A 26,933-nucleotide genomic window follows, 5' to 3' on the forward strand; every position below is an offset into this window, starting at 1 on the left:
TAAAATGACCCGTAGCAAAATCTTTAGGTGTAAAACACTTTCAAAACTGGGGGATGGTTGTCATAATACAAAAATGCGTACATGCACATATAAACAAAATGAAAAGAAACTGCAAATAAGAATTACTTAAAAATCAAAGACTTGAACATTAACTGCCAGAGTCCAGAAAGTGTTCAGTGTCACTGCCCTATGGATATTCTTTTCCACAGGAATGTGAATAGCTACAAGGGCGCGTAGCTCCCTTGTAGTGACTGGAGTCATAACAATATGAGATTAATTCACCTTTCATATGCATAAAATATTTCTTTCAGAATTAAGACTTCTATGAAGGTAACATTTCAGCAGGCTTAACCCGAATTTAGCTGTGATGCTATAGCAGGCCTTAGATTCTGAGCAGACAGTGATAAGAATAACTTAATCCTTATTAAACTGAAGCAATTGTGTCTAAAAACCGCAGTTAACCTCTCCAGAGACTATTGTGGGTGTTGGTCAAGAGGCTGCTACGCAATGCATCAAATTTCAATTTGATGAGGAGTTTATTTGTCTCCAGTTATGATCATTGTTCAATTTTTTACGATTAACAGTGAGCTGTTAGTGCCAATTCAGGTACAATGAGGTTCCAAAGCTCCTCTTCGTCAGAACATTGTGTCTGCTGAACTTTCGATGATTGTGGGCTGCAAAGTCTATGCTCATTAGTTCCATCCTAGAAGTGTAATTAACATGTATCATGCAATTGGCAGCAGCAAAATTCATTTTTAAGTTTAAACAAGAAAATGAGGCTTTTAATACAATTTATCATGTATCTTAGGGTCTTGTAGACAATGACAAAATGAATATTTTCTAACCATCAGCTGAGGTAATTTCCCACATAAACAGGGCTCTCAGGTGGATTTCCACCATATGGGAGACCTCTGATGCCAGAGGGAAAACTGGAGTGTGCAGCAGATCAGACTATCACTGATCTACTCAAATTGGTAACAAATCACCTCAGGCAGTAGATTGTGTCAGATTTTTTTCCTAATTCATTGAACTGATTAGCATTAGTTCTTGTGCTACAACAGATAAAAGAGCTAGCTGTTTGGTTAATTGGAAGTCGGGAAGATCAGATTTAACCTGGTGCAGGATCTTCTATCCCTGTAGTGCATGCGAAGTGATCCTATAACCAAATAGGAATCGAGACAGTTTGGTATCCAGCAAAGCTATAGGCTGCTTCTTCAAGCCTGTCTTAAAAGTTTGGAGTGCTCACTCTGCCAGGTCATTTGATGATAAATGGTATGGTAGCTTTCCTTGTAGGTCGAATTTCATTCAACTTTAGGAAACATATGAAGTTTTTAAGAAGATTTGTAGCTGGTGTATGAGGTGGTGGAAGAGGTTACAGACTTGCTCGCCAAGCGAGTATATTTGATTGCAGACATTTCATCATCACTAGGTAACATCATCAACGTGCCTCCAGTGAAGCACTGGTGTTCTGTCACATTTGTTATTTATATGGTTCAGTTTGCTGGAGTGATTGGCTTCTAGTTCAGTTTTTCAGTGGTTTGTATATCGGGTCCAGCTTTAATGTGTTTGTTGATGGAGTTCTGGTAGGAGAATGCTCCTCCTATGCAACATGGGAAGATGGACACACTTCCGGTGTTTGGGGGTGACCATGGAGGTGTATCCAGATGCGGCTACTGGAAATCCATGTTCCAGATCTAGGGAAATGTTGAGTTCTTTAAGGATAATACAATGTGGTTGTTGTTCTGCAGGACAAAGGCGCAAAGGCAGAAGGCAATATGCAACCACTTCGCAGAGTAAAAACACCAGCCACGTAGTGCAAGTCTGCACTGGAGTTCTGCTTTATTGCATTAGTATGGAACTGGAGTTTGGTGAAACAGAGTTTAAAGGGGTATGGTTTATGGAATAATTCAATATAAAAGCTTATTTCAATCTAAAGTGAGGTCTGTTCTTTAATTTTAGCAACTACTACTAATTGTTCTTTTGTGGTCCCATTGTGGCACACTGGTGGTGTCCCTACCCATGGACAGGAAACCCACGTTTATGACTCACCTGCTCCTCTGAACAGTTTAATTAGAAAATAAGAACAGTTGTTCTTTTGATTAAATGCAGTTTAATTACAGTTTTAAAATATGAATTTATGGGTATTCAGTTAATTAAGCAACTGATTTAATTCAGTTACATAAACCTTTGACTTGGGGCCACAAAGGGGACCTCGTTCATTGCTGTTTTGTTTCATTGGAGTGTAATTGGAGTTTGGTGAAAAGTCTCTCATCTCTTATTAGTATCATTGAGATGTACAGCATGGAAACAGACTCTTCAGTCCAACTCATTCATGTCAACCAAACAGCCTAAATAAATCTGGTCCCATTTGCCAGCATCCAGCCCATATCCTTCTAAACCCTTCCTAATCATTTACGCATCCAGATGCTTCTTAAATGTAACTGTATCAGCCGCCACCACTTCCTCTGGCATACATGTGCAACCTTCTGTGTCAAAAAGTTGTCCCAGTGGGCACTTTTAAATCTTTCTCCTCTCACCTCACATCTATGCCCTCTAGTTTTGGACTCCGGGGAAAAGACCCTGTCGATTCACCTTCTCCACGACCCTCACAATTCTATAAACCTCTATAAGGCCACCCCTCAGCCTCCAATGCTCCAAAGAAAATAGCCCTAGCCTGTTCAGTCTTTCCCTATAGCTCAAACCCTCCAACCCTGGCAAACATCCTTATGAATCTTTTCTGAATTCTTTCAAGTTTCACAACGTCCTTCCTTTAGAAGGGAGACTAGAATTGAAAGCTGTATTCCAAAAGTGGCCTAACCAATGTCCTGTATAGCCGTAACATAACCTCCCAACTCCTTTACTCAGTGCATTGACCAATGAAGGCAAGCATACTGAACGCCTTCTTCACTATCCTATCTACCTGAAACTCTGCTTTCGAGGAGCTATGAACTGACACTCTAAGGTCTCTTTGCTTCTGCTATTTAATATCAAAGGAAGGTGTTAATGAATTTGGAGCATCAGGAAAAAGAGAAGCCAGCAGGGAAGGATACCAAAACTGAGCTGGAAATAAAAACTGCAGCCAAGGTTTAAGACCTACATACTTACCAGGAGCAGGGGAGAGAGAAAGACAAGTGAGGCAGGTAAAGGAATGCAGAATTTAGAAATGGAGGAGCCTTAGCTCTTGACCCTTATCAAACAGGTATCAGATATTTCTTTGAGGAAAGTGGCTGTTGCAAGGATGGGCAACTGCACTTGTGGTACAGGAGGTCATTCAAGCAGAGGAGCAAAAATAAAAGTGGCAATGGTAGAGGATTCTATAATTGGGGTCACAGACAACATCTTCTGAGCAAGATTGAGTCTTACATGGTGTGTCTGTCTGATGCAAAGAAAGGGACATCTCAAATTGTTTGACAGGATACTGGCATTCGATGGAGAAGACCATAACTAGGATCAATGCCATAGTGAAAAAGCTTAATAGGATGGTCACAAGGACTTTAAATTAGCAAATGCAGAGGAAAGGTTGGGGAAAGTCAATATAGTTTTAAAATAAATAAAATTTCAAAATAAAGTAACATGATAGAAAGTGAAGAAACAGCCAGGAATCCTACTTCAGGTATGGCAGGCAATGGCAAGACTATAAGAAGAGAATTGATTAAACCTGAAGGCAGAAATAATGAACAGGTGAATAAAACATCAGTACTGAAAGACAGGTTGCAGCATATGGCCCAAATCAGAGTTCTATATACAAATGAATGGAGCATAAGAAATTCAATGAACTTCACACACAAATTCAAACTGGAGATTATGATATATTAGCCACTACTGAAACATGGCTGCAGGATAGTTGAGTGGGAACTAAGTACACCATGTTGTAAGGTATAAAGAGTAGACAGGGGATATGACAGAGGAGGTGGAGCAGCCTCATTGATTGGAAATAACATTACTTCAATCATGAGGGAGCATATAATGAGGGGAGAGCATTCAGTGGAGACCATCTAAGTTGAACTGAGGACTAGTAAAGGATCTAAAGCTGCAATAGGTGTTGTGTACAGAGCCCTGCTAGCAACTCTGAAGAACTAGGCTGTATAAGTACAGAAATTAGTCAAGTGTGTAGCACAGCCAGAGCAGTGCTAATGGGAATTATAATTTTAACTTAGATTGGGGAAGGAAGGCGAACATCTGTCAAAAAAGTCATGAATTTGTGGAGTGTGCCTGGGATATTACAATAGTTCCATATGCCCTGGATGTAACAAGGGAACAAGCAATATCAAATTCAGTAGTGAGCCAGATTTAATTAGTAACATAACTGTGCCTGAATATTTATCAATTAGTGATCATAACAAGCTCAAGTTCAACGTAATGCTTGAAAGCAAATCGGCAACTAGAGTTTTGATTTGGGTAACACAAACTTTAATGAGGTAAGACAAACCGTCCACAGTAAATTTCGAGAATCTGCTAATGGATTAAACAACTAAGAACAATGGACGAAGCATTTAACATTATACAAAACAGGTTATACACTGGAGAGGGAACTCTACATCAGAGAAAAAAGTAGCCATGGACAACTAATAGAGAAAAGGCATGAAAAGAACAGAAAGAAAGCTTACAAAAATGCAAAAAAAAGTACACATTTCCCAAAAGGTAATGATTCAAGGACCAAAGGGCCACAAAGCAAATTCAAAGAGCTACCAAAAGGGATTATGAAAGGAAACTTGCCAGGGGCATCAAAATCAATGAGAAGAAATTTTATGGTTACATAAAGAAAAAACAGATGGTCAGGAGGAATAGTGGCCCAATAAAAACTGAAAGTAGAGATATTGGCAATGAGTATGGGGAAATGGCAGACATGATAAAATATTACTTTGCCTCAGTATTTACAACAGAAAAAGAGGATACCTTGCCAAAAGCCCTGAGGAAATGTAATAGTAGACTGGGGACAGGGACTGAATACAATTAATTTAAGTAAAACATTGGTAAAGAGAAAATAAATGGAATTTAAGAGTGATAAATCCTGGAATCTGGCAGCTTCCATCTGAGAGTTAAAGAAAGTAAGGGAACACATTGAAATATTATAGTTATGGTGTCTAGATACCAAGATACAGTAATCATCACTCTAGCTAGAAAATTCCACGTTACTCTGCTTTAACAGCAAAGGAGGAAAACCGAGAATTACAGCGCAGTTAGCCTCACATCTACATTGGTAAATGGGGTGACTGAATACCTCAGATTCTTGAGTTATTGGGACATATTCAGTGTAAAGATGTAATCTGTACGATTTGGATGGATTGCAACCCTGCAGAATTGGGATTAACATCCACCAGAGCATTTGCTTCTGTAGTGTGGAAAGGTTTAAATGGAGTGGCAAGGAGATAGGAACCTGAACGGGGAGACATGAGAGAAGGAAACAATGATGCAAATGAAATGTGGAAAAGTAGAAAGCATAAGTGAAAGACTGAGGAAACAAGAGCTAGAATCATGTAGAGCTGGAGTACAAAAAGAAAATAAAAATGTCAGACATGTTTAAAGATAGTATATTTGAATATCAGAGCAACAGCTGTAGGGTAGACAAATTAACAGCGCAAATAGTTGCAAGCATGTATGACAGAGTAGAAAGGACAGCCAAAACCAAAAAGGTGTTATTAGTGCAAGTTGAAATCTATACAATAATGAGAAGCTATATTGGCACATGAAGTCAAGATATAGAATCAGTCTGGGTGAAGCTAAGAAGCAACAAGGGGTAGAAAATATTATTGGGAATTGATTTGATTTGGCATTGTGGAATTAAACAGAAGTACAGAAACATGAAACAAGATTGTTACAGTAATTGTGGGTGATTTTAAACTACATACAGGCTGAACAAACACATTTGCAATAACATTGTGATGAATGAATACCACGAGTGTGTATAAGATGTTATATTCCACCAGTCCTCAAGGGATCAATATAGGGCAAGCTATCCTAGATTTGGTTTGTGCAATGAGGAGCAGTTAATTTAATAATCTTGTTATAAGTGGTCTTTTTTCAGAAAAAGTGACCATAATATGTTAGAATCTTTCATAAGGATAAAAAGTGAAGTAATCCAATCTAAAACAAGGGTCCTAAATTTAAATAAAAGAAATACCAAAAGTATAAAAGGATGAGGTAGCTGCAACAGCCTCAGTAACTACATTAAAATGCATGGCAGTGGGTCATCAATGGTTAATATTTAAGGAACAGATGCATTCAGTTGTGTATTTCTTTTTGGTGAAAGAACACAACCACTGCTAACAGCCACAATTAAGAATAGTATTAAATCCAAAGCAGAGTCATATGAAGTTTCCGAAAAAGTAGCAAACCTGAAAACTGGGAGAGGTTTAGATAAAGTGGATTAAGTTGGGAAAACAGAGTACAAGAATAAACCTGCAGGTACATAAAAGTGAGAGTAAGAGCTTTTGTAAGCATTTTCAAAGAAAAGAAATCATGTAACAAATGTAGGCCCATTACAATCTGAAATAGGAGAATGGGTGATGGAGAACAAGGAAATGGCACAACATTTTTTATTCACTCTCAGGATGTGGGCATTGCTGGTCAAGCTAGCGTGTTGCCCATTCCTAGTTGCACTTGAGAAGGTGGTAGTGAGCTGCCTTCTTGTTCCAATGCGGTCCACTTGGTGTTGGCACACTGTCATAGCCAATAAGGAGGGAATTCTGGGATTTTCACCCAGTGGCCCTGAGATAATTCATATAAATGTCTACTTTGTCATCTATGCAGAAGAAGAAACAAGTAATTTCCCAGAAATGCTAGGGAAGCAAGTCATTTTGGAAGGAGGAATTGAAAAAAATTATTATCATTAAAAGAAATGTATTGGTACTGAAAAATTTTAAGCCACAGGGCCTGATAACCTAAGTGTCAGGGTATTAAAAGAGGTGATATGGAACTAATGGACACATCCATTGTTGGTTTCCAAAATTCTAAAGGTTCTTGAACAGTCCTGGCAGATTGGAAGGTGGTGAATGCAACTTCATTGTTTAAGAAGGATTGAGGGATTAAATTAGGAATTATAAACCTGTAAGCATAACATCAATAGTAGGGAGTCAATTATAATGATGTGATAATGGGACATTTTAAAGTACCATTGCAATTACACAAAGTCAGGAAGAGGTGAATGTAGAAAATCAAAGCATGTAGGATTGGTGGTCCAAAAAAAGCATGGATTGAGAATTGGTTAGCAAACGAGAAGAAGTTCGTATAGGTCATCTTGTGGGTGGAAGGTGGTGACAAGTGAGTTACCACAGGAATTGTGCTTTGGCCCCAGCTATTCAAAATACATATCAACAGTTTAAGATGCGGAACTCAAATGTCACGTTTGTTGACAACCAAAAAAAATCTTAATGGGACTGTGTGATGAATAGGATGTCAAGATATTTCAAGGTGATTTAGACAAATGAGTTAGAGGAAAAATACCCAGCAGATACAATATAACATGCCTTAGCCAAGATATCACAAAATTTGTAGATGAAACAGAAATGGAGAAAGGAGGGAACTGCTGCATACTCTGTCTGAAAGAAAAGTATTTATGATACATCTGGCCACAATAGTATACTAGGTGGTGGCCTTCAATGTCCATCACCAAGAGAGATTGGCAGCACCATAATTAACCAAGCTGGTCAAGTCCTAAAGGACATAGCTGTTAAACTGGGTCTGTGATAAGGGAATGAACAAGAGAGGGAAAACATAATTGACCTCATTCTCACTAAGCTGCCTGCCACAGATGTTTCTGTCTGTGATGATGTTGTTACAATTGACCGGCACAAAGTTCTGTCTTTACAATTGGAATACCATCTATTGTGTTAACTGCTATATTTTTAAACAGACCTATCATCCAGTGCCTGTCCAGGAGATGCTGTGAGCCAGCAGCAGGACTGTACTCCAACATAACCTGCAAATTTATGACTTAACATATCCCTCACCCTTCCATTACCATCAAGCAAAGAAATCAACTCTGGTTCAATGTAGAATGCAGGAACGCAGTGAATAAATGAATAAAAAGATGATGCTGAGCCACCCTCAATTCCCCAGATTGTGTACAGAAGCAGAAGAAGAAAGATTGACAAATGGGAATTCAGCCTGTATCCCATGCCAGTCCATTTTTACACATGCAGATAGGGTGGAGAAAACTAAAAGAAATGCATTTTGGGATAAGGAGGTAATGGTAAACTTCCTTACCCATTTCCTTATCATGTTAGCAGAGAAAGGTTCACCCCAAAGTATCTACAGCCAAGGCTAAATTTTATATTGCTTCGTCCACTATACACATGCTTGGGAATAGAAACCAGATACCAAGAAACAGTTTTAACTGCCGCTGTTTATGGTGATGAATGGTTAACACCCACAGAAATCTCACCAAACGGTGATTCTCCCCAGCCAGGAGGAATGGTTGCAAGGAGTACTTACAGGCCTACTCTCCATGGACTCCGATGCTGACAGATAGAGGTTGGCCTGTTTTTAAAGAAAAACACAGAAAGACATTACAAAGCAGCAAGAATAACGAGTTGCCGAGAGCAGCAGGGTATTTGCAAAGAAACAGATCAAACTTAACTCTAGTGGTCTTGAGCAGCACAAAAGGTCTAAAAATTAATAAATCTCCTGGCTGCAATGGGCTTCATCCTAGAGTTTTGAGGGAGGTGGCTGAGGAAATAGTGGAGGCTTTGGTCGTGATCTTTCAAAAGTCACTGGAGTCTGGGAAAGTCCTGGATGATTGGAAAATCGCTGTTGTAACCCCCTTGTTTGAGAAAGGATCAAGACAAAAGATGGAAAATTATAGGCCGATTAGCCTAACCTCGGTTGTTGGCAAAATTCTAGAATCCATTGTTAAGGATGAGATTTCTAAATTCTTGGAAGTGCAGGGTCAGATTAGAATAAGTCAGCATGGATTTAGTAAGGGAAGGTCGTGCCTGACGAACCTGTTAGAATTCTTTGAAGAGGTAACAAGTAGGGAAACCCAGCGATGTTATCGATCTAGACTTCCAAAAGGCCTTTGATAAGATGCCTCACGGGAGGCTGTTGAGTAGGGTGAGGGCTCAAGGTGTTCGAGGTGAGCTACTGGCTTGGATTGAAGATTAGAAGGTTGACGGGAGATCTAATAGAAACTTACAAGATAATGTATGGCTTAGAAAGGGTGGACGCTGGGAAATTGTTTCCGTTAGGCGGGGAGACTAGGACCTGTGGGCACAGCCTTCGAATTAGAGGGGGTAAATTTAAAACGGAAATGAGGAGACATTTCTTCAGCCAGAAGGTGGGCCTGTGGAATTCATTGCCACGGAGCGCAGTGGAGGCCGGGACGTTAAATGTCTTCAAGGCAGAGAGATTGATAAATTCTTGATCTCACAAGGGATTAAGACTACAGGGAGAGTGCAGGGAAGTGGAGTTGAAATGCCCATCAGCCATGATTAAATGGCGGAGTGGACCTGATAGGCCAAATGTCCTTACTTCCACTCCTATGTCTTATGGTCTTATGGTCTAAAAGAAAATACACTGAGATGGTAGTAGGCAATGGTTGTATTCCAACAATGCACCAGAATCTTCATTTAAATATGGTGCAACAAATGATACTTTTATCTTCTGTATTAAAAAAAGGACTGTACTCTAACGTACCAAATAACTGCATTATTCACCTTGAATTTTGAACTGCAGGATATTGGTGCAGAAGGCAGCTGATATGCTGCTCCTTGCTTTACTCCAATGACAAAGATCACAACTCTCTTCCTTTTTTTTGTTATTCAATTGCAAAAGCATAAAAGAATCTATTATATTGTTTGCAGTACAGATTCAGGATTAGATCTGTAGTCTGAATCCATGAATCAAAACTCCAGCCTGTTATGTATTTAATTTTTTTTAAAATCCCCAGAACAAAGAAGTAAAACTGACAAATGGCTCATACTGATCTGACTCATGTTGCACATTTCAAAATGGAGTTCCAATACACACATATGTTCGCTTCAATGTATTACTTGATTTTAATATTTTTTCCTTTCAGTCTGTAATGGGCCCTGTCGGAGGAAGTACCTTACTGGGAGAACACATTTTATGATTTTTTTTTAATGTTCCCTTGTTATGAATAGCATTGGGTTTGCCCATTTTGAGTTCCCAATAGGTAAAATGAGTGCACTCCAACTGAAATCAGCCATACTAATGAGAAAGATTGCAGAATTTCAAATGCAAGTTTAAATGAGTGCATGCTGCATTTCCAAGATTTTAAAAAATTATTTGATAAACTTCAAGTAGGAAGCTGGTCCCATTCACAAAACTGGTCACAGTCCTGGAACAAACTAATTTGAATGTAAATGTCTACTGACCATAACCATCATAAGACCATAAGACATAGAAGTGGAAGTAAGACCATTCGGCCCATCAAGTCCACTCCGCCATTTAAATCATGGCTGATGGGCATTTCAACTCCACTTCCCTGCACTCTCCCCGTGGCCCTTGATTCCTTCTGAGATCACGAATTTGTCGATCTCTGCCTTGAAGGCATCCAACGTCCCGGCCTCCACTGCACTCCGTGGCAATGAAGCTTAAAATGAACCATCATACAACCTTAAAGTTGTTTCTTCAAATTTTAGTTGTAGTTTTAGGTACAAATTTATAAACATTTACCTTAAGTAACTGATGATGAGATATTGATGAAAACAAATGCTCAATATCAATTTTAAATCACTTTAGTTTTTCAGCCATGTTATTCCCAGGTGAAAAATGAACACACTGTTTAAAAGTGTTTACTGTTCTATGATAAATCCAGTTCCAGCTTCATCCATCATCTTTCTGTTTGCTGACTCACACTGGCTTCCAACTAACCAAGATCTCAATTTTAAAATGCTCATCTTGTTTTCAAGTCCACCCACAGTCTCTCCTCCAGATTGACAACTGAGATACCTGCATCCCTCCAATTCCAAATTGGGCATTGCCAATTTTAAGGCTTCACCATGGGTGGACATGCCTTCAGCTGTCAAGGAACTAAACTCTGGAAATCTCTCCATAAAACTTTCTGCCTCAATTTTCACCTTTGCCGTGCTCCTTGAGATCATCTTTTTGTCCAAACAATAACCAATTTCCTTAATATCTATCATGAAGTGGTGTGAGATTTTAGACGACAATGCTCCAACAAACATTTTAACATGTTACATGTGCTTGACAAATGTAAAATATTGTTGTACTGGTAACAAAAATGTACCAGTTTTCCACTCGTGAATATAATAAAGGAATAATTTGAAGCAGGAAAAATAAACTAGCATAAACATTTTTGCACATTGCCTATTGTAAGGGATCATTGAAGATATTATGGTTTTAAATATCCGAATGAATTCGAGGAGAAAAACCCAAACAATGAATTTTATGATTGGAAAACAACACAGTTCCAAGTAAAAGTTGCATCAGATAACAAATTGTACCCAAAGACGAAACACTATTCCTGATGTTTAAGAACAGATCAAAGAACCATCGTAGCTTGGCTAAGGGATCATATGCAAACTTTGAGCCAGAAGTTTGTAAATTCAAATCATGGCAGAAAGAATGCATAACAACTAAAGCAGCTTTACGATTTTGCCACAACCAGCAACCAGAGACCATCGATTACATCTTACCCCTTTCTGTTCAGAAATGCGTGACAATAATTGGACCCTCTAGCCCTAATTGCAGAAAGCTTCAAGACCTACTTGTGTTTCCAGAGCTCGCTCACTATTTTGCTGAGCTCTGCTTTGGCTAGCTGTTTCGGTGGTAGGATCTCATAGGTATGACCACAGTGGAAAATGTTCAAATGGAGCTTGTAATGGAGGATAGATGGAGTGACTGCAGAACAATGGTGCTCGCAATGCTGACAAAGTGACAAGGCAAACATTCTTGCTCCTCTTAGCTCTACACTGAGCTATTATAAAAGCATACTGGGGAATTCTTTCGGAGGTCCCTTTAAGGAATATTCACCAGACTAACATAGGTCTAGAAATACTTGTAATTGGTGAATGCCCTAGTCAAAAGGCAACACGTCTGACAATGCAGCACTCAGTTTATATCATAATGAAATAACAGCATTAATTTTGTGCTGAAAGTCCTAGGGTTGGACTTGGGCTCAATCTTTTGACAAAGGAGAAAATGGAACCACTGAGCCATAGCAGGAACTGCAGATGCTGGAGAATCTGAGATAAGAAAATGTAGAGCTGGATGAACACAGCAGGCCAAGCTGCATCTGAGGAGCAGGAAGGCTGACATTTCGGGCCTGGACCCTTCTTCAGAAATGGGGGAGGGGAAGGGGATTCTGAAATAAATAGGGAGAGGGGCGGGGGCAGAAAGAAGATGGACGGAGGAGAAGATAGGTAGAGAGGAGACAGACAAATCAAAGAGGCGGGGATGGCGCCAGTAAAGGTGATTGTAGATTGGGAGTTAGGGAGGAGGTAGGTCAGTCCAGGGAGGGCGAACAGGTCAAGGAGGCAGGATGAAGTTAGTAGGTAGGAGATGGGGGTAGGGCTTGAGGTGAGGAGGGGATAGGTGGGAGGAAGGACAAGTTAGGGAGGCGGGGACAAGCGGGGCTGGTTTTGGGATGCAGTAGGGGGAGGGGAGATTTTGAAGCTTGTGAAGTCCACATTGATACCATTGGGCTGCAGGGTTCCCAAGTGGAATATGAGTTGCTGTTCCTGCGACCTTTGGGTGGCATCGTGTTGGGGCTGCAGGAGGCCCAGGATAGACATGTCGTGTGAGGAATGGGAGGGGGAGTTGAAAGGGTTCGCGACTGGGAGGTGCAGTTGTTTTGTGCGAACCGCGCATAGGAATTCTGCAAAGCAGTCCCCAAGCCTCCACTTGGTTTTCCCAATGTAGAGGAAGCCACAAAGGGAAGAGCGGACACAGTATACCACGTTAGCAGATGTGCAGGTAAACATATGCTTGATGTGGAAAGTCTTCTTGGGGCCTGGGATGGGGGCGAGGGGGGAGGTGTAGGGGCAGGTGTAGTACTTCCTGTGGTCAAATGCCAGGTGCGGTGGGTCTGGAGGGGATTGTGGAGTGGACAAGGGAGTCCCGGAGAGAGTGGTCCCTCCAGAAAGCAGATAAGGGTGGGGAGGGAAAAATATCTTTGGTGGTGTGTTCGGATTGCAGATGGCGGAAATGTCGGAGGATGATGCATTGGAACCGGCAGTTGGTGGGGTGGTACATGGAGGAATGTGGGAAGAATTGGCCTCACCTCAACAACTTCTCTTTCAATTCCTCCCACTTCCTACAGACAGAAGGGATGGCCATGGGTACCCACATGGGCCCAAGCTATGCCTGCCTTTTTGTTGGTTACGTGGAACAATCCCTCTTCCGTAGCTACACTGGCCCTAAACCCCACCTCTTCCTCTGCTACATTGATGACTGTATCGGCGCCACTTCGTGCTCATACAAGGAGCTCACACAGTTCATCCACTTCACCAACACCTTCCACCCCAACCTTAAATTCACCTGCACCATCTCTGATGCCTCTATCTCCTTCCTGGACTGCTCTATTTACATCTCTGGCAACCATCTGGAAACCGATATCCATTTCAAGCCCACCGACTCCCACAGCTACCTAGAATACACCTCGTCCCATCCACCTACCTGCAAAAATGCCTCACCTCCCAGGTCACACCCATCCCAGGCCCCAAGAAGACTTTCCACATCAAGCAGATACTCACCTGCACATCTGCTAATGTGGCATACTGTATCTGTTGTTCCCGTCGTGGCCTCCTCTACATCAGGGAAACAAAGTGGAGGCTTGGGGACCGCTTTGCAGCACGCCTAAACTCGGTTCGCACAAAACAACTGCACCTCCCAGTCGCGAAACATTTCAACTCCCTTCCCATTCCTTTGGTGACATGTCCATCCTGGGCCTCCTGCAGTGCCACAGCGATGTCACCCGAAGGTTGCAGGAACAGCATCTCATATTTCGCATGAGAACCCTGCAGCCCAATGGTATCAATGTGGACTTCACAAGCTTCAAAATCTCCCCTTCCCCCTATCGTATCCCAAAAGCAGCTCAGTTTGTCCCCGCCTCCCTAATGTGTCCTTCCACCCACCTATCCCCTTCTCCCACCTCAAGCCCCATCCCTGATTCCTACCTACTAACCTCATCCTGCCCCCTTGACTTGTCCGTCCTCCCTGGACTGACCTACCTCCTCCCTAACTCCCAATCTCCAACCCCGCCTCTTTGACCTGTCTGTCTCCTCTCCACCTATCTTTTCCTCCATCCATCTTCAATCCACCTCTCCCATTCTCACTATTTATTTCAGAATCCCCTTCCGCTCCCCAATTTCTGAAGAAGGGTCCCGACCCGAAATGTCAGCCTTCTTGCTCCTCTGATGCTGCTTGGCCTGCTCTGTTCATTCAGCTCTACACCTTGTTACTACTGAGCCATAGTTGGTTGCCCTAATTACTTTTCTTTAATTCCACCTATCTTGGAAAGGATATCTACTTGGCTTTTGAATACTTTAAATATATATGAAATGGATTATTTGTGGTTACTGTTTTAAAAAGGAGATCCTTTCTACTTGCATTTCTAATTTTTTTTAATTTCCCAATTTCTAACTTATGTTTGCTGAAAAATATCTGTTGTTGCTTCGACTATAGACCGGCAGGAACATCAAGACTCCATGAAGGTACAAACAGGTGTCAATATGCACGAACTAGATTTTTGTCTTTTTGATATAATATCCAAAGAAATCTGAACCCTGAGCTTGGTCACCAGCCTTACCCTCTCCCAATTTTTCCAAGCCCTATTTGATTGTGGTTCTAAAGAGCCAGTCAATGATTGGGGTTGATCACAATGAAACATGTATATTTTATATAAATCAAATCAGCAAAGTTACTTGATGGAAGAAAGTAAGCTTTTCCTGAAAGGCATGGCACAGCAAAATTAGATACAATTTAATGCTCCATGGTTTCATTTTGATTACCAAATACTCAATATTTCCTCCCTAGCAAATCAAAGTATCAAATTGTATTCAACATTTATCACTAAGAAAAACTTACATATTTGGTTTCTCTCCCAGCTGATTTTTGCACAGGATTAATGGGCTGAAAACGAAAAATATTCAACACTTAATTCTCATCTGAAACAGAATGGGGAGGTAGTATTCTTCATTAATGACATTTGAGGCAATCACTTAATGATCAAAAAAGACTAACCAATGTGCAAATAGGTCTGCAAGGCAAAACAAAAGCTGAAAAACCTTTCATAAGAACTATGACTTTATAACAGATCCTTAAGTGATCTTTTGGAGTTTACATTCAAGAGAAAACAGCCAGGGCAGCTGGTGACGAGAGCAGGACCAGGCAACTCGAGGTGGCCAGCGGTGAAGAGTTGAGTAGGCAGCCCAGGGTGGTGGTAACAGCAACGGGCTGCAAGGCAGCTACAGCAGGCAGCCTGGGATGACAGCAAGCCGGAAGCAGGGGAGATTAAGCCGTTGTCAGGAGTGACAACTCAGAATGGCTAAGTGCTTATGGATTGTGGTGTCGAACTATTAATTGTGTTTTTTTGTTTTTCTACTTTTTAGTAAAAAAGACTGTAATACTTAGTTTTTTCAAATTTTGTTTTCCTTATTTTTCCATTTTGTAACTAAGATCCAAATCTAGGAACTTTTGTGCAGAAGATGGTGCTGTAAGTAGCGACTTGTAAACTTTTCACTGTACTCACATGAATACGTGTCAATAAACCTAATTCAGATTATTAAAATTCAAATCTCTTAACTACTGAACAATGAGTAAATTGACATAAGATTAATTGATCAGAGCATTGAATACGTGGCTGAAAGATTGTGTGACAGAAATGCAGTCAGATTCCTGAGGCATTGGGGAAAGTAGGAACAGTATTCTTGGAAAGACTTCACCTGAGCAATGCTACAACCAATGTCTAGGCGAGCAATGTAACTAGGGCATGCAGGACAAAGTTTTAAACCAAATAGCAGAGCAGAGGGCTCATATAAAGGTAGATATGCTAAGTGTAAAGTAAAGTAAAAGACAGTGTGGAGAAATGAAGTGGTAATGATAATGAGATAACTGATTCACTGATGTCCTTTACTGAAGCAAACTGCCATCCTTACCCTGGTTCTGCCTACATGTGACTCCAGACCTACAGCGATGTGGTTTACTCTTAACTGCCCTCTGGCAATTAGGGATTGACAATAAATGTTGCCTATCCAGTAACACACAACTCAAGAATGAATTATACCAAGAATAATATGATTTTGACAGGAAATAAGCATACAAACAGAGCAAGCAAATAAAGTCAGTGGAAAATATGTTAAGTAAGTATTGAAAGTTTTTTTTATATCTGAATGCACACAGTATTTCAAAAAGTAAACGGATGAACTTATAGTACTAATAATAGTAAATGAGCATTTTCTGATAATCATTACAGAAACAAGGCCTGAAAGTGACAATGCTAGGTTCTGAACATTCATGGGCGTTTGTTATTTGAGGGGGTCAGTGCCGAAAAACATCGTAGCTGAGTAGCTCTGTTAATAAAGAGTAAGACTAGTACAGTCGTGATAAATTAGCTTGGTTGGGAAGATCAAAATACACATGTAGTTTGAGTGGAGATAAGAACAGCAAAGAAAAATCATTGGTATGAGGGATTTATATGCCTTGTGACAGTAATCAAATGGTGGCACAGAATATAAACCAAGAAATCAGATTTATTTTAAAAAAACGTACTCCTACAGTCATGAGTGATTTTAATTTTCATATGGATTACATGCATCAAATTTAATAAAGATAATTTAGAGGGTGAGTTAATTGAATATATTATGCAGTTTATTAGAACAGTACATTCCAGAACCAACCAGGGAATCAGCTATTTAAGATTACAGGATTAACAATTAATCTTAAAGGAACATTTAGGAAACAATGATAATAACATGCAAGAATTTCACATTCAGTTTGAAGGCAAGAAATGTGGTTCTCAAACTAGTGTCATAAAATTAAATAAAAACAATTGCAGGGGTATGAAGCTAGATTTGGCTAAGGTACAGTAGGAAAAGTTTGAAAGAGAAAACAACAGGGAAGCAGTGCCAGGTATGTAAGGAGTTAAGTCTGGTGAATATATCAAAGGAGCAAAAGTCCTGTTCCACAATCATCACGGGGAGGGGAGCTGCTGCCTCATCAGCCCCAACCTTCATTCTGTCTTCCCCTTTCTACCCAGCCTGCATGTGGACACATTTTTGATACACAAACATGCAAACAACAGTTTGATACATGCCGCCTGTATCTAAAGCTGAGTCACAGGATCCGGGCCAGGTTCAAAAATGCCCCAAGGGAGACTCCAAGAAAAAGAACAGCTCTATGATCCAGACTTAGAGGGGGAGGGATGTTGTTACTGTAACAAAGTCAGCCAGGCAAACCCCATAGAATATATTTTCGCTGAATGGATCGTGTTAACAACGCCAATCAGGAAACTGTGGCTGACAGATATAAACAAGAATGTCAGAGGCTCTGTTCATTCTGACAACAGGCTTTGAGGAAGCTGGACAAGTGTCAAGTACTATGCATGTGTATATAAAGGGTGATGCAGTGACAGGATATCAGCCTCTGGGGAGTTATTTCACAAGAGAACCCCAACTTTTAGCTGTAACAGAGAGAGAAATAAAAACTTCCACATCCAATTTCAAGACCCCAACAACTGCTGAAAGCTAAAACTAGAAGTCCTGGTTCTGTGGGACCTTCACCCGACCCCTTCAGGATGCTTCTATTGTTCCACTTTAAAGAAAAAAAACCCAAAGTTTCACGAGCTGTTTACTTTATTGTCTTTGAGCAGACCTCTCATTACCTGTGTTTCAACCTTTCTTCATTAAAAAAAACTGGACATAATATACTTCTTAAAGCCACAGTTTCAACACAAGGAGCATAATTCAGTTCATGTGATTATTTAGGGTTATTCCCACATGTAGATCATAACACAATTTATCTACAATAATAAACATGGCATCACCACAAAAATAAAACATGATCAAGAAGATACAAAACAACTATCATCTCATCGCACAAGACATCAGAACCAAAAATTCACAAAACTTGCAGTCGTATTTAGTCCAGTATTTTGACACAGAAATTTGATGAAACAAGCAACTGAAGTCTTTGATTCCACAGAAATTTAAAAATGTTACTGAAAATATTTAAACAGTAAATCAGCAAACATACATGTTCAATTTATTGTGATAAAGTGTGACCAGGCTCGAAAAGTTAACTGCTCTTTCTTCCCACTGATGCAGACCTGCTGAGTTTCTCCACCAATTCAACAAAAACATCAAACTTCTTAGGTTAATGCAAGTATCAACAATTCATGCATTCTCACTCACGTACTTTGTGTGCTTCTGAGTATTGAAGCTTCTGCAAGGATTTGGGAGTAGAACTTGAGGAGCGCTAGAAGAGGGGAGGATGAAATGTGAAGACATTGTTAAAAGTTAATGTGAGTTTGGTAGGAGCAGGGAGTAAGAGTAAAAAGTGTTTGCTCAATTCCTTCATTACCATTGGCAGTGGATCCTTAAGCAATTGCTCAATAGTAGCATACAGTTCCTCAGACTGCTGCCTGAGACTCTCTGATTCATGTAGGAACTGTGTGAAGGTAAACCATGTATTATATGTTAATTGTACAATTGCATATCACAACTTTAACAATACTTATTCATGTTGTATTCATAAAGCTTACCTGTGAGTGGGTTTTCCCAAATGTGCTGGCTGCTGGAGATTCCTCAGAGTCACTGATTGCTTCATCAATGGCCTAGCAAAAGTAAATGCAAAATCCTTCATAAACAAGCCCAAAAACTTATCATGTGGATCTAAGGATCAGCCCTGGTCAAAAAGAGTGCATTTTAATAACTTACTTTCAAACACAACTACTATCCCCTTGCCCTACCTACCAAATGATTTTTTCCCCCCACCTTCCAATTCTGCAGCGTAAAGACACACATTGTAGCCAATCATGAAAAAATGTATCCATTAATTGGTCCAAACCTTGGACTGAATACTAATATCACCTTCTTCCCTGAAAGTAGAATAGGTCACCTGTAATACATGGAGCTAAATGGGAAGATAGCCCAGATGGACTGAATAATTTTCTCAGTCTCTCTCCAATCGTGGCCTTCAATAATAGAAATTATTTAACTGCAGTCTTACTCCTGTTTTTGAAACACTTTAGTTATTATAAGAATTTTAAGAAGAACTGGAACTCTGTAGTTTACTCATTTCTTAGCACACAGAGTTGAGTAAGATTATTAAATATCAACCAAACAGAGCAACTTTCATTATTTTCTTCTTATGAACCACATTACAAAGAAACGTCTAGGAGTCTAGGTATCCTATTCACTACAATGTTTCACAAAGTATTTGATTAATTTCATTCGCGCTCTTTCACATAAATTTCAATCATTTTTCATTAAATATTTTAAAGGAGTTACAGTAGGAACTTGATCTTGTTTTACGTAATAAAACTGCTGTATCTAAGCCAGAAGTTCAGAATTCACTTTCTACCCCAGGACAAGGAAGACGTATTCATAACTCAACCAAAACTGAGTCACAAACTGCCAATCCGTCCGACACATGCTGATGAAAGCAGTAAGACTAGGAATGATTCCAAGAAATGGAAAGTAAGTTGGAACCTCGAACAGCATTGTCCATAGCTCCAGACTATGGCATGTATATAAAAATACATAGTGTCACAGCAGCTTAGATTCTGAGTAAACAGCAACACACCACCAACGCAGGAGTTAAAACAATGAAAGGCCTAACACATGAGCAAAGATGGCTTGTTCAGAGAACACAGAAATCAATGTTTTAAAAATTGAAGAAAATTAACAAATAAAACAAATTAAGTGTAAGTAGAAGAATAAAAGTGAAAATCGGGTTGAACAAAAATTAAAAACTTGAAAAGATCAAAAAGGGGTGAAAAAGGAAATAACACAATATGATTTTTTTTTAAAAAAACACAAATGCATCATATGGAGACATAGAGGGAGAAACCTATTAACCAGAACAGAAATTAGAAAAATTAGCTGCCTAAGACCATGTCTCATCTTGCAATCTTGCACCTTTCCTTTTCAGTTTCATGTAGAAGCTTCCCATTTTCAATTTCAAATTGTCTTATTTAATTATCCTCTTTCTCTCTCATTCTGTATGTCTCTAATCTTTCTTCAATCATGTTGAACAGTTTTTCAGGTTTTAGAATATGACCAATTCAGCCTTGTTGCCTTTTCTCAATATGCATTAATTAATGATCTGTCCTCCTCCATCACTTGGAGAACTTTTTCATCTCTAGTTTTTTTTTGTCCAGTTGATCCATAGCTTCATAGAATCCCTACAGTGTGGGAAGAGGCCAGTTGGCTCAACAAGTCCACACTGTCCCTCCGATGAGCATTGACCCAGACCATTCCCCTACCTCCGCATTTTCCCACGTCTAACCCACCTAACATCCCTGGGCACAAAGGGCAATTTAGCATGGCCAATCCACACAGAGTGAACATGCAAACTCCACACGGTCACCTAAGGGTTGAATTGAATGCGGCTCTCTGGCTCTATGAGGTAGCAGCGCTAACCACTGAGCCATCGTACCGTCCCTTCCAGAACAATAGTGCACAACCTTTTGTTCTTTGGGTGTCTAGGAATTGTTAAAATAAAACTGCAATTCTTACTTGCATATTTCACATGATGGACGTTCCAGGGTTCAAAACTAAAATAATAACCCAGATTTTGTTACAGCAGAGCAACTTGCAATGTTAAATGTTAAAAATTGGCCTTTTTTCTTCATCCTGAAACTCAACAATGGCTTGCGCCTTAAGTGTGAGCAATCAGGTATCTGAAACCCGAGTGGATAATGGCACCGAAAATCTATTTTATTAATTAATGGAATTTAATGATTGAGAAGGAAAAACAACAAAGGAGACAGGGAGGATGTAATAATTCAGAAACAGAAATATCAAGGAAAGAAAGATTGTATTGAATTTTGTTTCTTACAAAACAGAAAAGAGTATTTTTCAAAAACTCCAACAATTTACTACCTGTAGAAATTCTGTCAAATATCGTACAACAGTTTTCTAAAATCAGTGAGAATGGAGAGAATCTGAGGGGAAACAGTGCAAGGTGCAAAGGTTGGAGGCAGGAAGAAAGCTCAAAATTCCAAACCTAAAATTGACAAGAATTCAAAAGTAATGTCATGGTTGCAGAATGGGTAAATTGGTTGGTAAAAATAAGTTTACGTTGTTTTATTAAGTTATTCATTCTTTCAACATTGAAACTCACTAGATGGTTGCTTTCATTATGTTTTAGCTTTTCTGTATATACTACCGTTTTTACTATTTAAGTACCTCACAGTCTTTCAGAGGCCATTTTCTTAGAGTTCTATAATTTGGTCACTGTCTTAGGGTGTCAGATTTTACTGTTACTGGGTCAAAATTCTGGAATTCCCTCCCTAACAGCTTTTCTACATTGGAGACGACAGCTCACCACCATCTTCTCAAGGACATCCAAGGATGGGCAATAAATGGTAGCCAGCCAGCAACGCCCATATCCCAAGACAGAACTGAATGGTTAAATGGTTAGGGTGTCAGTAATTTAAAAGTCAGTGAATGGATTCCTATGGGAGACTTGTTGGAATCCACTACCTTCTGCTCTGTGCGAGAACACATTGTACACTTTATACATCCTAAAAACCACAAATTCAGCTTGAGCTTAAAAACTGATTTTCAAAGCTGGCGGAACAGCTGAAGCCACTACAGCAAATCTAGCAGTTCAGGTTTTCTCATTCATACATTCCAGGTCACGGCCACTCCACAAATATTGGTGGTGAGGGGTAAGTAACAAGAAACAGAGTCAGAGAAAGACACAGGCAGTTCAGAAATCCTCCAAGTCAGCGGCATTCATGAACCAGTTTTTCAGTTTTGACTGCTGGGAAAGGTGACAGAACCTTGAAAGAATGTAATAAGAATCAAATCCCTGAGCACAAGGATTTTTAACTTTACAAAGCAAAAGAACAGTATAAATGAAGCATTGGGAAATCAATAGTTACGGAAATAGATACACCTTTTCAGAATGGTAAATATGATTCATTAATGGTAGACTCAAGACACTAAGTAGATTAGCATTACTTTATGTTTGAAAATCATCTAATCCAGGTGGAAGACATCCCAGATCGCTCAAAGGACTGAATTCATTAAAATTCATTTTAACTTTTCAATCATCACTGCAGATAGGAATTGCGCCTTACAGCAGTATGTTTGCTATTTTTATAAGCCTATTCCTGAAAGGAATTTTATAAATCCTAACGAAGCCTCAGATGAAGTATTGTGGCACCACATTTCAGTAAAGACTTAAGGGCTTTAAAAATGCACAAGAAAGAATGTTTACCAGGATGAAGGAGATTTGTTATTAGCAAAGTGGAAAAAGCTAAGATTGTTCTCCATAGAATAGAGAACATTCAAGAGTTGACTCAAGATTGTTTTCAAGGTAAGAGGTTTTGATAGAGCAGATAGAGAAAATAATTCCCCTTGGCAAGTAATTACCTAGTAGTTATGGATTCAAATTCATTGGCAAGATTCAGAGTGCAAAATGATAATTTTTTCACTGAGTTGTCACAATCTGGAACCAGCTACCAGAAAAAGATTGACAAAGTGAATCCCATAGTCATTTTAAAAGGGAGTTGATCAGGGTCTTGAATCGAGGAGTTCAGGTTTTCTCATGCACATGCTTGGCAGCTTAAGTGGTTATGGGAGAAAAACAGGGATGTGGCGAAAAGCATGTTTACTGCGTCACAGAGATGTAACTAAGCACAATTTATCTTTCAAGGAGCCAAATAAAGAATGACAGACAAAACAGCCTCCTTTCTGCGCTCTAAGTTTCTATGACTCTATAATTTTAAAACTAAATGGACTGTACAGATTAGCAGCTGTAAACGTCAACGATCGAACTAACTAAAAATTTCACAATTATTACAGTATTAAAGTGGTCACTTTGGCATTTATTTCAATCTCATGTCCAATGTTAATTAATGCTTGCAGATCAAATTGCTTTCACTCACATGGCTACTTCAAACTGTTCAATAAGATACAGGGAACAAAGTGTGGAGCTGGATGAACACAGCAGGCCAAGCAGCATCTCAGGAGCACAAAAGCTGACGTTTCAGGCCTAGACCCTTTATCAGAGAGGGGGATGGGGTGAGGGTTCTGGAATAAATAGGGAGAGAGGAGGAGGCGGACCGAAGATGGAGAGAAAAGAAGATAGGTGGAGAGGAGAGTATAGGTGGGGAGGTAGGGAGGGGATAGGTCAGTCCAGGGAAGACGGACAGGTCAAGGACGCGGAATGAGGTGGTAGGTAGGAAATGGAGGTGTGGCTTGAGATGGGAGGAAGGGATGGGTGAGAGGAAGAACAGGTTAGGGAAGCAGAGACAGGCTGGGCTGGTTTTGGGATGCAGTGGGGGAAGGGGAGATTTTGAAGCTTGTGAAGTCCACATTGATACCATTGGGCTGCAGGGTTCCCAAGCGGAATATGAGTTGCTGTTCCTGCAACCTTCGGGTGGCGTCATTGTGGCACTGCAGGAGGCCCATGATGGACATGTCGTCTGAGGAATGGGAGGGGGAGTTGAAATGTTTCATGACTGGGAGGTGCAGTTGTTTGTTGTGAACTGAGCGGAGGTGTTCTGCAAAGCGGTCATCAAGCTTCCACTCTCTTTTGATTCCTCCCACTTCCTACAGACAAAGGGGGTGGCCATGGGCACCCGCATGGGCCCCAGCTATGCCTGCCTCTTTGTAGGTTACGTGGAACAGTCCCTCTTCCGCACCTACACAGGCCCCAAACCACACCTCTTCTTCTGTTACATTGATGACTGTATCGGTGCCGCATCTTGCTCCCCAGAGGAGCTCGAACAGTTCATCCACTTTACCAACACCTTCCACCCCAGCCTCAAGTTCACCTGGGCCATCTCCAAAACATCCCTCACCTTCCTGGACCTCTCAGTCTCCATCTCAGGTAACCAGCTAGAAACTGATGTCCATTTCAAGCCCACTGACTCCCACAGCTACCTAGAATACACCTCCTCCCACCCACCCTCCTGCAAAAATTCCATCCCCTATTCCCAATTCCTCCGCTTCTGCCGCATCTGCTCCCACAATGAGGCATTCCATTCCCGCACATCCCAGATGTCCACGTTCTTCAAGGACCGCAACTTTCCCCCCACAGTGGTCAAGAACGCCCTTGACCGCGTCTCCCGCATTTCCCGTAACACATCCCTCACACCCTGCCCCCGCCACAACCGCCCCCAGAGGATCCCCCTCATTCTCACATGCCAACCCACCAACCTCCGGATACAACGTATCATCCTCCGACACTTCCGCCATCTACAATCCGACCCCACCACCCAAGCTATTTTTCCATCCCCACCCCTGTCTGCTTTCCGGAGAGACCACTCTCTCCGTGACTCCCTTGTTCGCTCCACACTCCCCTCCAACCCCACCACACCCGGCACCTTCCCCTGCAACCGCAGGAAGTGCTAAACTTGCCCCCACACCTCCTCCCTCACCCCTATCCCTGGCCCCAAGATGACTTTCCATACCAAGCAGATGTTCACTTGCACATCTGCCAATGTGGTACATTGTACCCATTGCACCCGGTGTGGCTTCCTCTACATTGGGAAACCAAGCGGAGGCTTGGGGACCGCTTTGCAGAACACCTCCGGTCGGTTCGCAATAAACAACTGCACCTCCCAGTCGCGAAACATTTCAACTCCCCCTCCCATTCCTCAGACGACATGTCCATCATGGGCTCCCTGCAGTGCCACAATAATGCCACCCGAAGGTTGCAGGAACAGCAACTCATATTCCGCTTGGGAACCCTGAAGCCCAATGGTATCAATGTGGACTTCACCAGCTTCAAAATCTCCCCTTCCCCCACCGCATCCCAAAACCAGCCCAGTTCGTCCCCTCCACCCACTTCACCACACAACCAGCCCAGCCTGTCTCTGCCTCCCTAACCTGTTCTTCCTCTCACCCATCCCTTCCTCCCACCTCGAGCCACACCTCCATTTCCTACCTACTAACCTCATCCCACCTCCTTGACCTGTCCGTCTTCCTTGGACTGACCTATCCCCTCCCTACCTCCCCACCTATACTCTCCTCTCCACCTATCTTCTTTTCTCTCCATCTTCGGTCCGCCTCCCCCTCTCTCCCTATTTATTCCAGAACCCTCACCCCATCCCCCTCTCTGATGAAGGGTCTAGGCCCGAAACGTCAGCTTTTGTGCTCCTGAGATGCTGCTTGGCCTGCTGTGTTCATCCAGCTTCACACTTTATTATCTTATATGTCAATGTTGTCAACTTGTTTAAAAGAAACATTGAAATAAATTATGAGAAAATTGTTCTTTTCATTGTTAAAATTGGAAAAGTAATAAATAGATGGTAATCCAAACAGCACTTTAAAACTCATGCAGAAGGATGATGTACTATTTTCATTCATCTAATATGCTATGCCTACCCCTGCTGGTCAAATCAGGTAATTACCTCAGAGACAGTAAGAACCGCCGATGCTAGGGTCAGAGATAACACAGAGTGGAGCTGGAGGAACACAGCATGTCAGGCAGCATCAGAGGAGCAGGAAAGCTGACATTTCAGGTCAGGAGACTTCTTCAGTATGTCCACTTCTGAAAAAGGGTCCCGACCCAAAATGACAAATTTCCTGCTCCTGTAATGCTGCCTGGCCTGCTGTATTCCTCCAGCTCCACATTGTATTATCCCAGGAAATTACCTAGTGGTAGCCAATATTTTAACAGCATGCAAGAAACTTCCACATATTTCAACAACAAAAACTTAGATCTATATAGTAACTTTAACATAGTCAAACATCCCGAATGCTCACAGGAGCATTATCAGAAAAAAATCTCAATTTTAAGGAGTGTGTTGAATGAGAGGCAGGTAAGAAGATGGAGATATTCAAAAATATGCAAAATGATGAATTTGGAACCTAGACAATAAAAAGCCTTAGTGGTGATGTAAAGGAACTCAGGAATGCACAAGAACCCAGAGTTGCAGGCATGTAAAGCTTTTGAAAGTAAGCAGTTTCAGATGAGTTCAGATAGATGAGGAGGGGTCTAACCCCAGGAAAGTGAACAAAAAAGCAAGGATTGCAAAGGCGTGGATGAAGTCAAGTTTATCAGAGGTGAGGATGACCCAGAAAATGTTGATCTAAATGTAACAAATACATGTATCAGGGTTTCATCAGTAGGTGGACTGAGGTTTGGGAACAACAGTGGAAATAAGAGGTTTAGGGTAAACGGGGTCAGAGCTGAGGGAAAGCATAATATTACACCATTATGAATGGATTGGTTCAGCCTCAGTCAATGGCCAGGGAGAAAGGTTGCATCAGGTAGCCAGGTGATGGAGTTTATGGTTAAAGTCAAATGCATGTGGCAAGAGTTGAGGAAAGAAAGAAAAGGTGGTTATCAAGGATAAGATGCTCTCAGAGACACAGTTTGTCTATTTCAGTGCCCATTTCTATACTTGGAACTCTAAATGGATTCTAACCAGGCCTCTGCACAGATGTGGCATAGCTCCCACACTGATTTTTATACTCTGCTGTTCTCATCATTCAGAAAACACTCCAATTTAGGTTTCTTAATAGTAGAGTGATTGATCATTCTTTCTCACTGCTACAATTTTGCCCACTCTCTTTATCAACTTCCAAAACCGCATGCATAACCCATTGCGCTGCCAAAACTGATGATGTATATTCCATTGTCTATTTATAAATAGAGATAATTTAAAATTTAAGGCTTTAAAGCATCAGATTTAAATCACCAGAAGATAATGCTAGTTACATCCTCCTAATCTGATTGCATAACTTATGTCTACTCTCTGCTTCCTATCTCAAAACAATCAAAGTATTATCTCCAAATTTCTGAGCTCTTATTTTTTCGTAACAGTC

At 40.8% G+C, this 26,933-nt stretch overlaps 1 protein-coding gene across 1 annotated transcript in view; it reads right to left on the reverse strand.

Moving 5' to 3' along the window:
* The window catches only part of mlip (muscular LMNA-interacting protein), a 155,540-nt gene that overhangs the window by 100,183 nt on the left and 28,424 nt on the right, over positions 1–26,933 (reverse strand). Inside the window, 5 exon segments of the mRNA XM_059645705.1 lie at positions 8,434–8,478; positions 15,010–15,054; positions 18,337–18,396; positions 18,502–18,588; positions 18,683–18,754. Of these exon segments, the coding sequence (XP_059501688.1) occupies positions 8,434–8,478; positions 15,010–15,054; positions 18,337–18,396; positions 18,502–18,588; positions 18,683–18,754 (309 nt within the window).

Source organism: Stegostoma tigrinum, chromosome 4, assembly GCF_030684315.1.
Source record: "Stegostoma tigrinum isolate sSteTig4 chromosome 4, sSteTig4.hap1, whole genome shotgun sequence".
Taxonomy (NCBI): domain Eukaryota; kingdom Metazoa; phylum Chordata; class Chondrichthyes; order Orectolobiformes; family Stegostomatidae; genus Stegostoma; species Stegostoma tigrinum.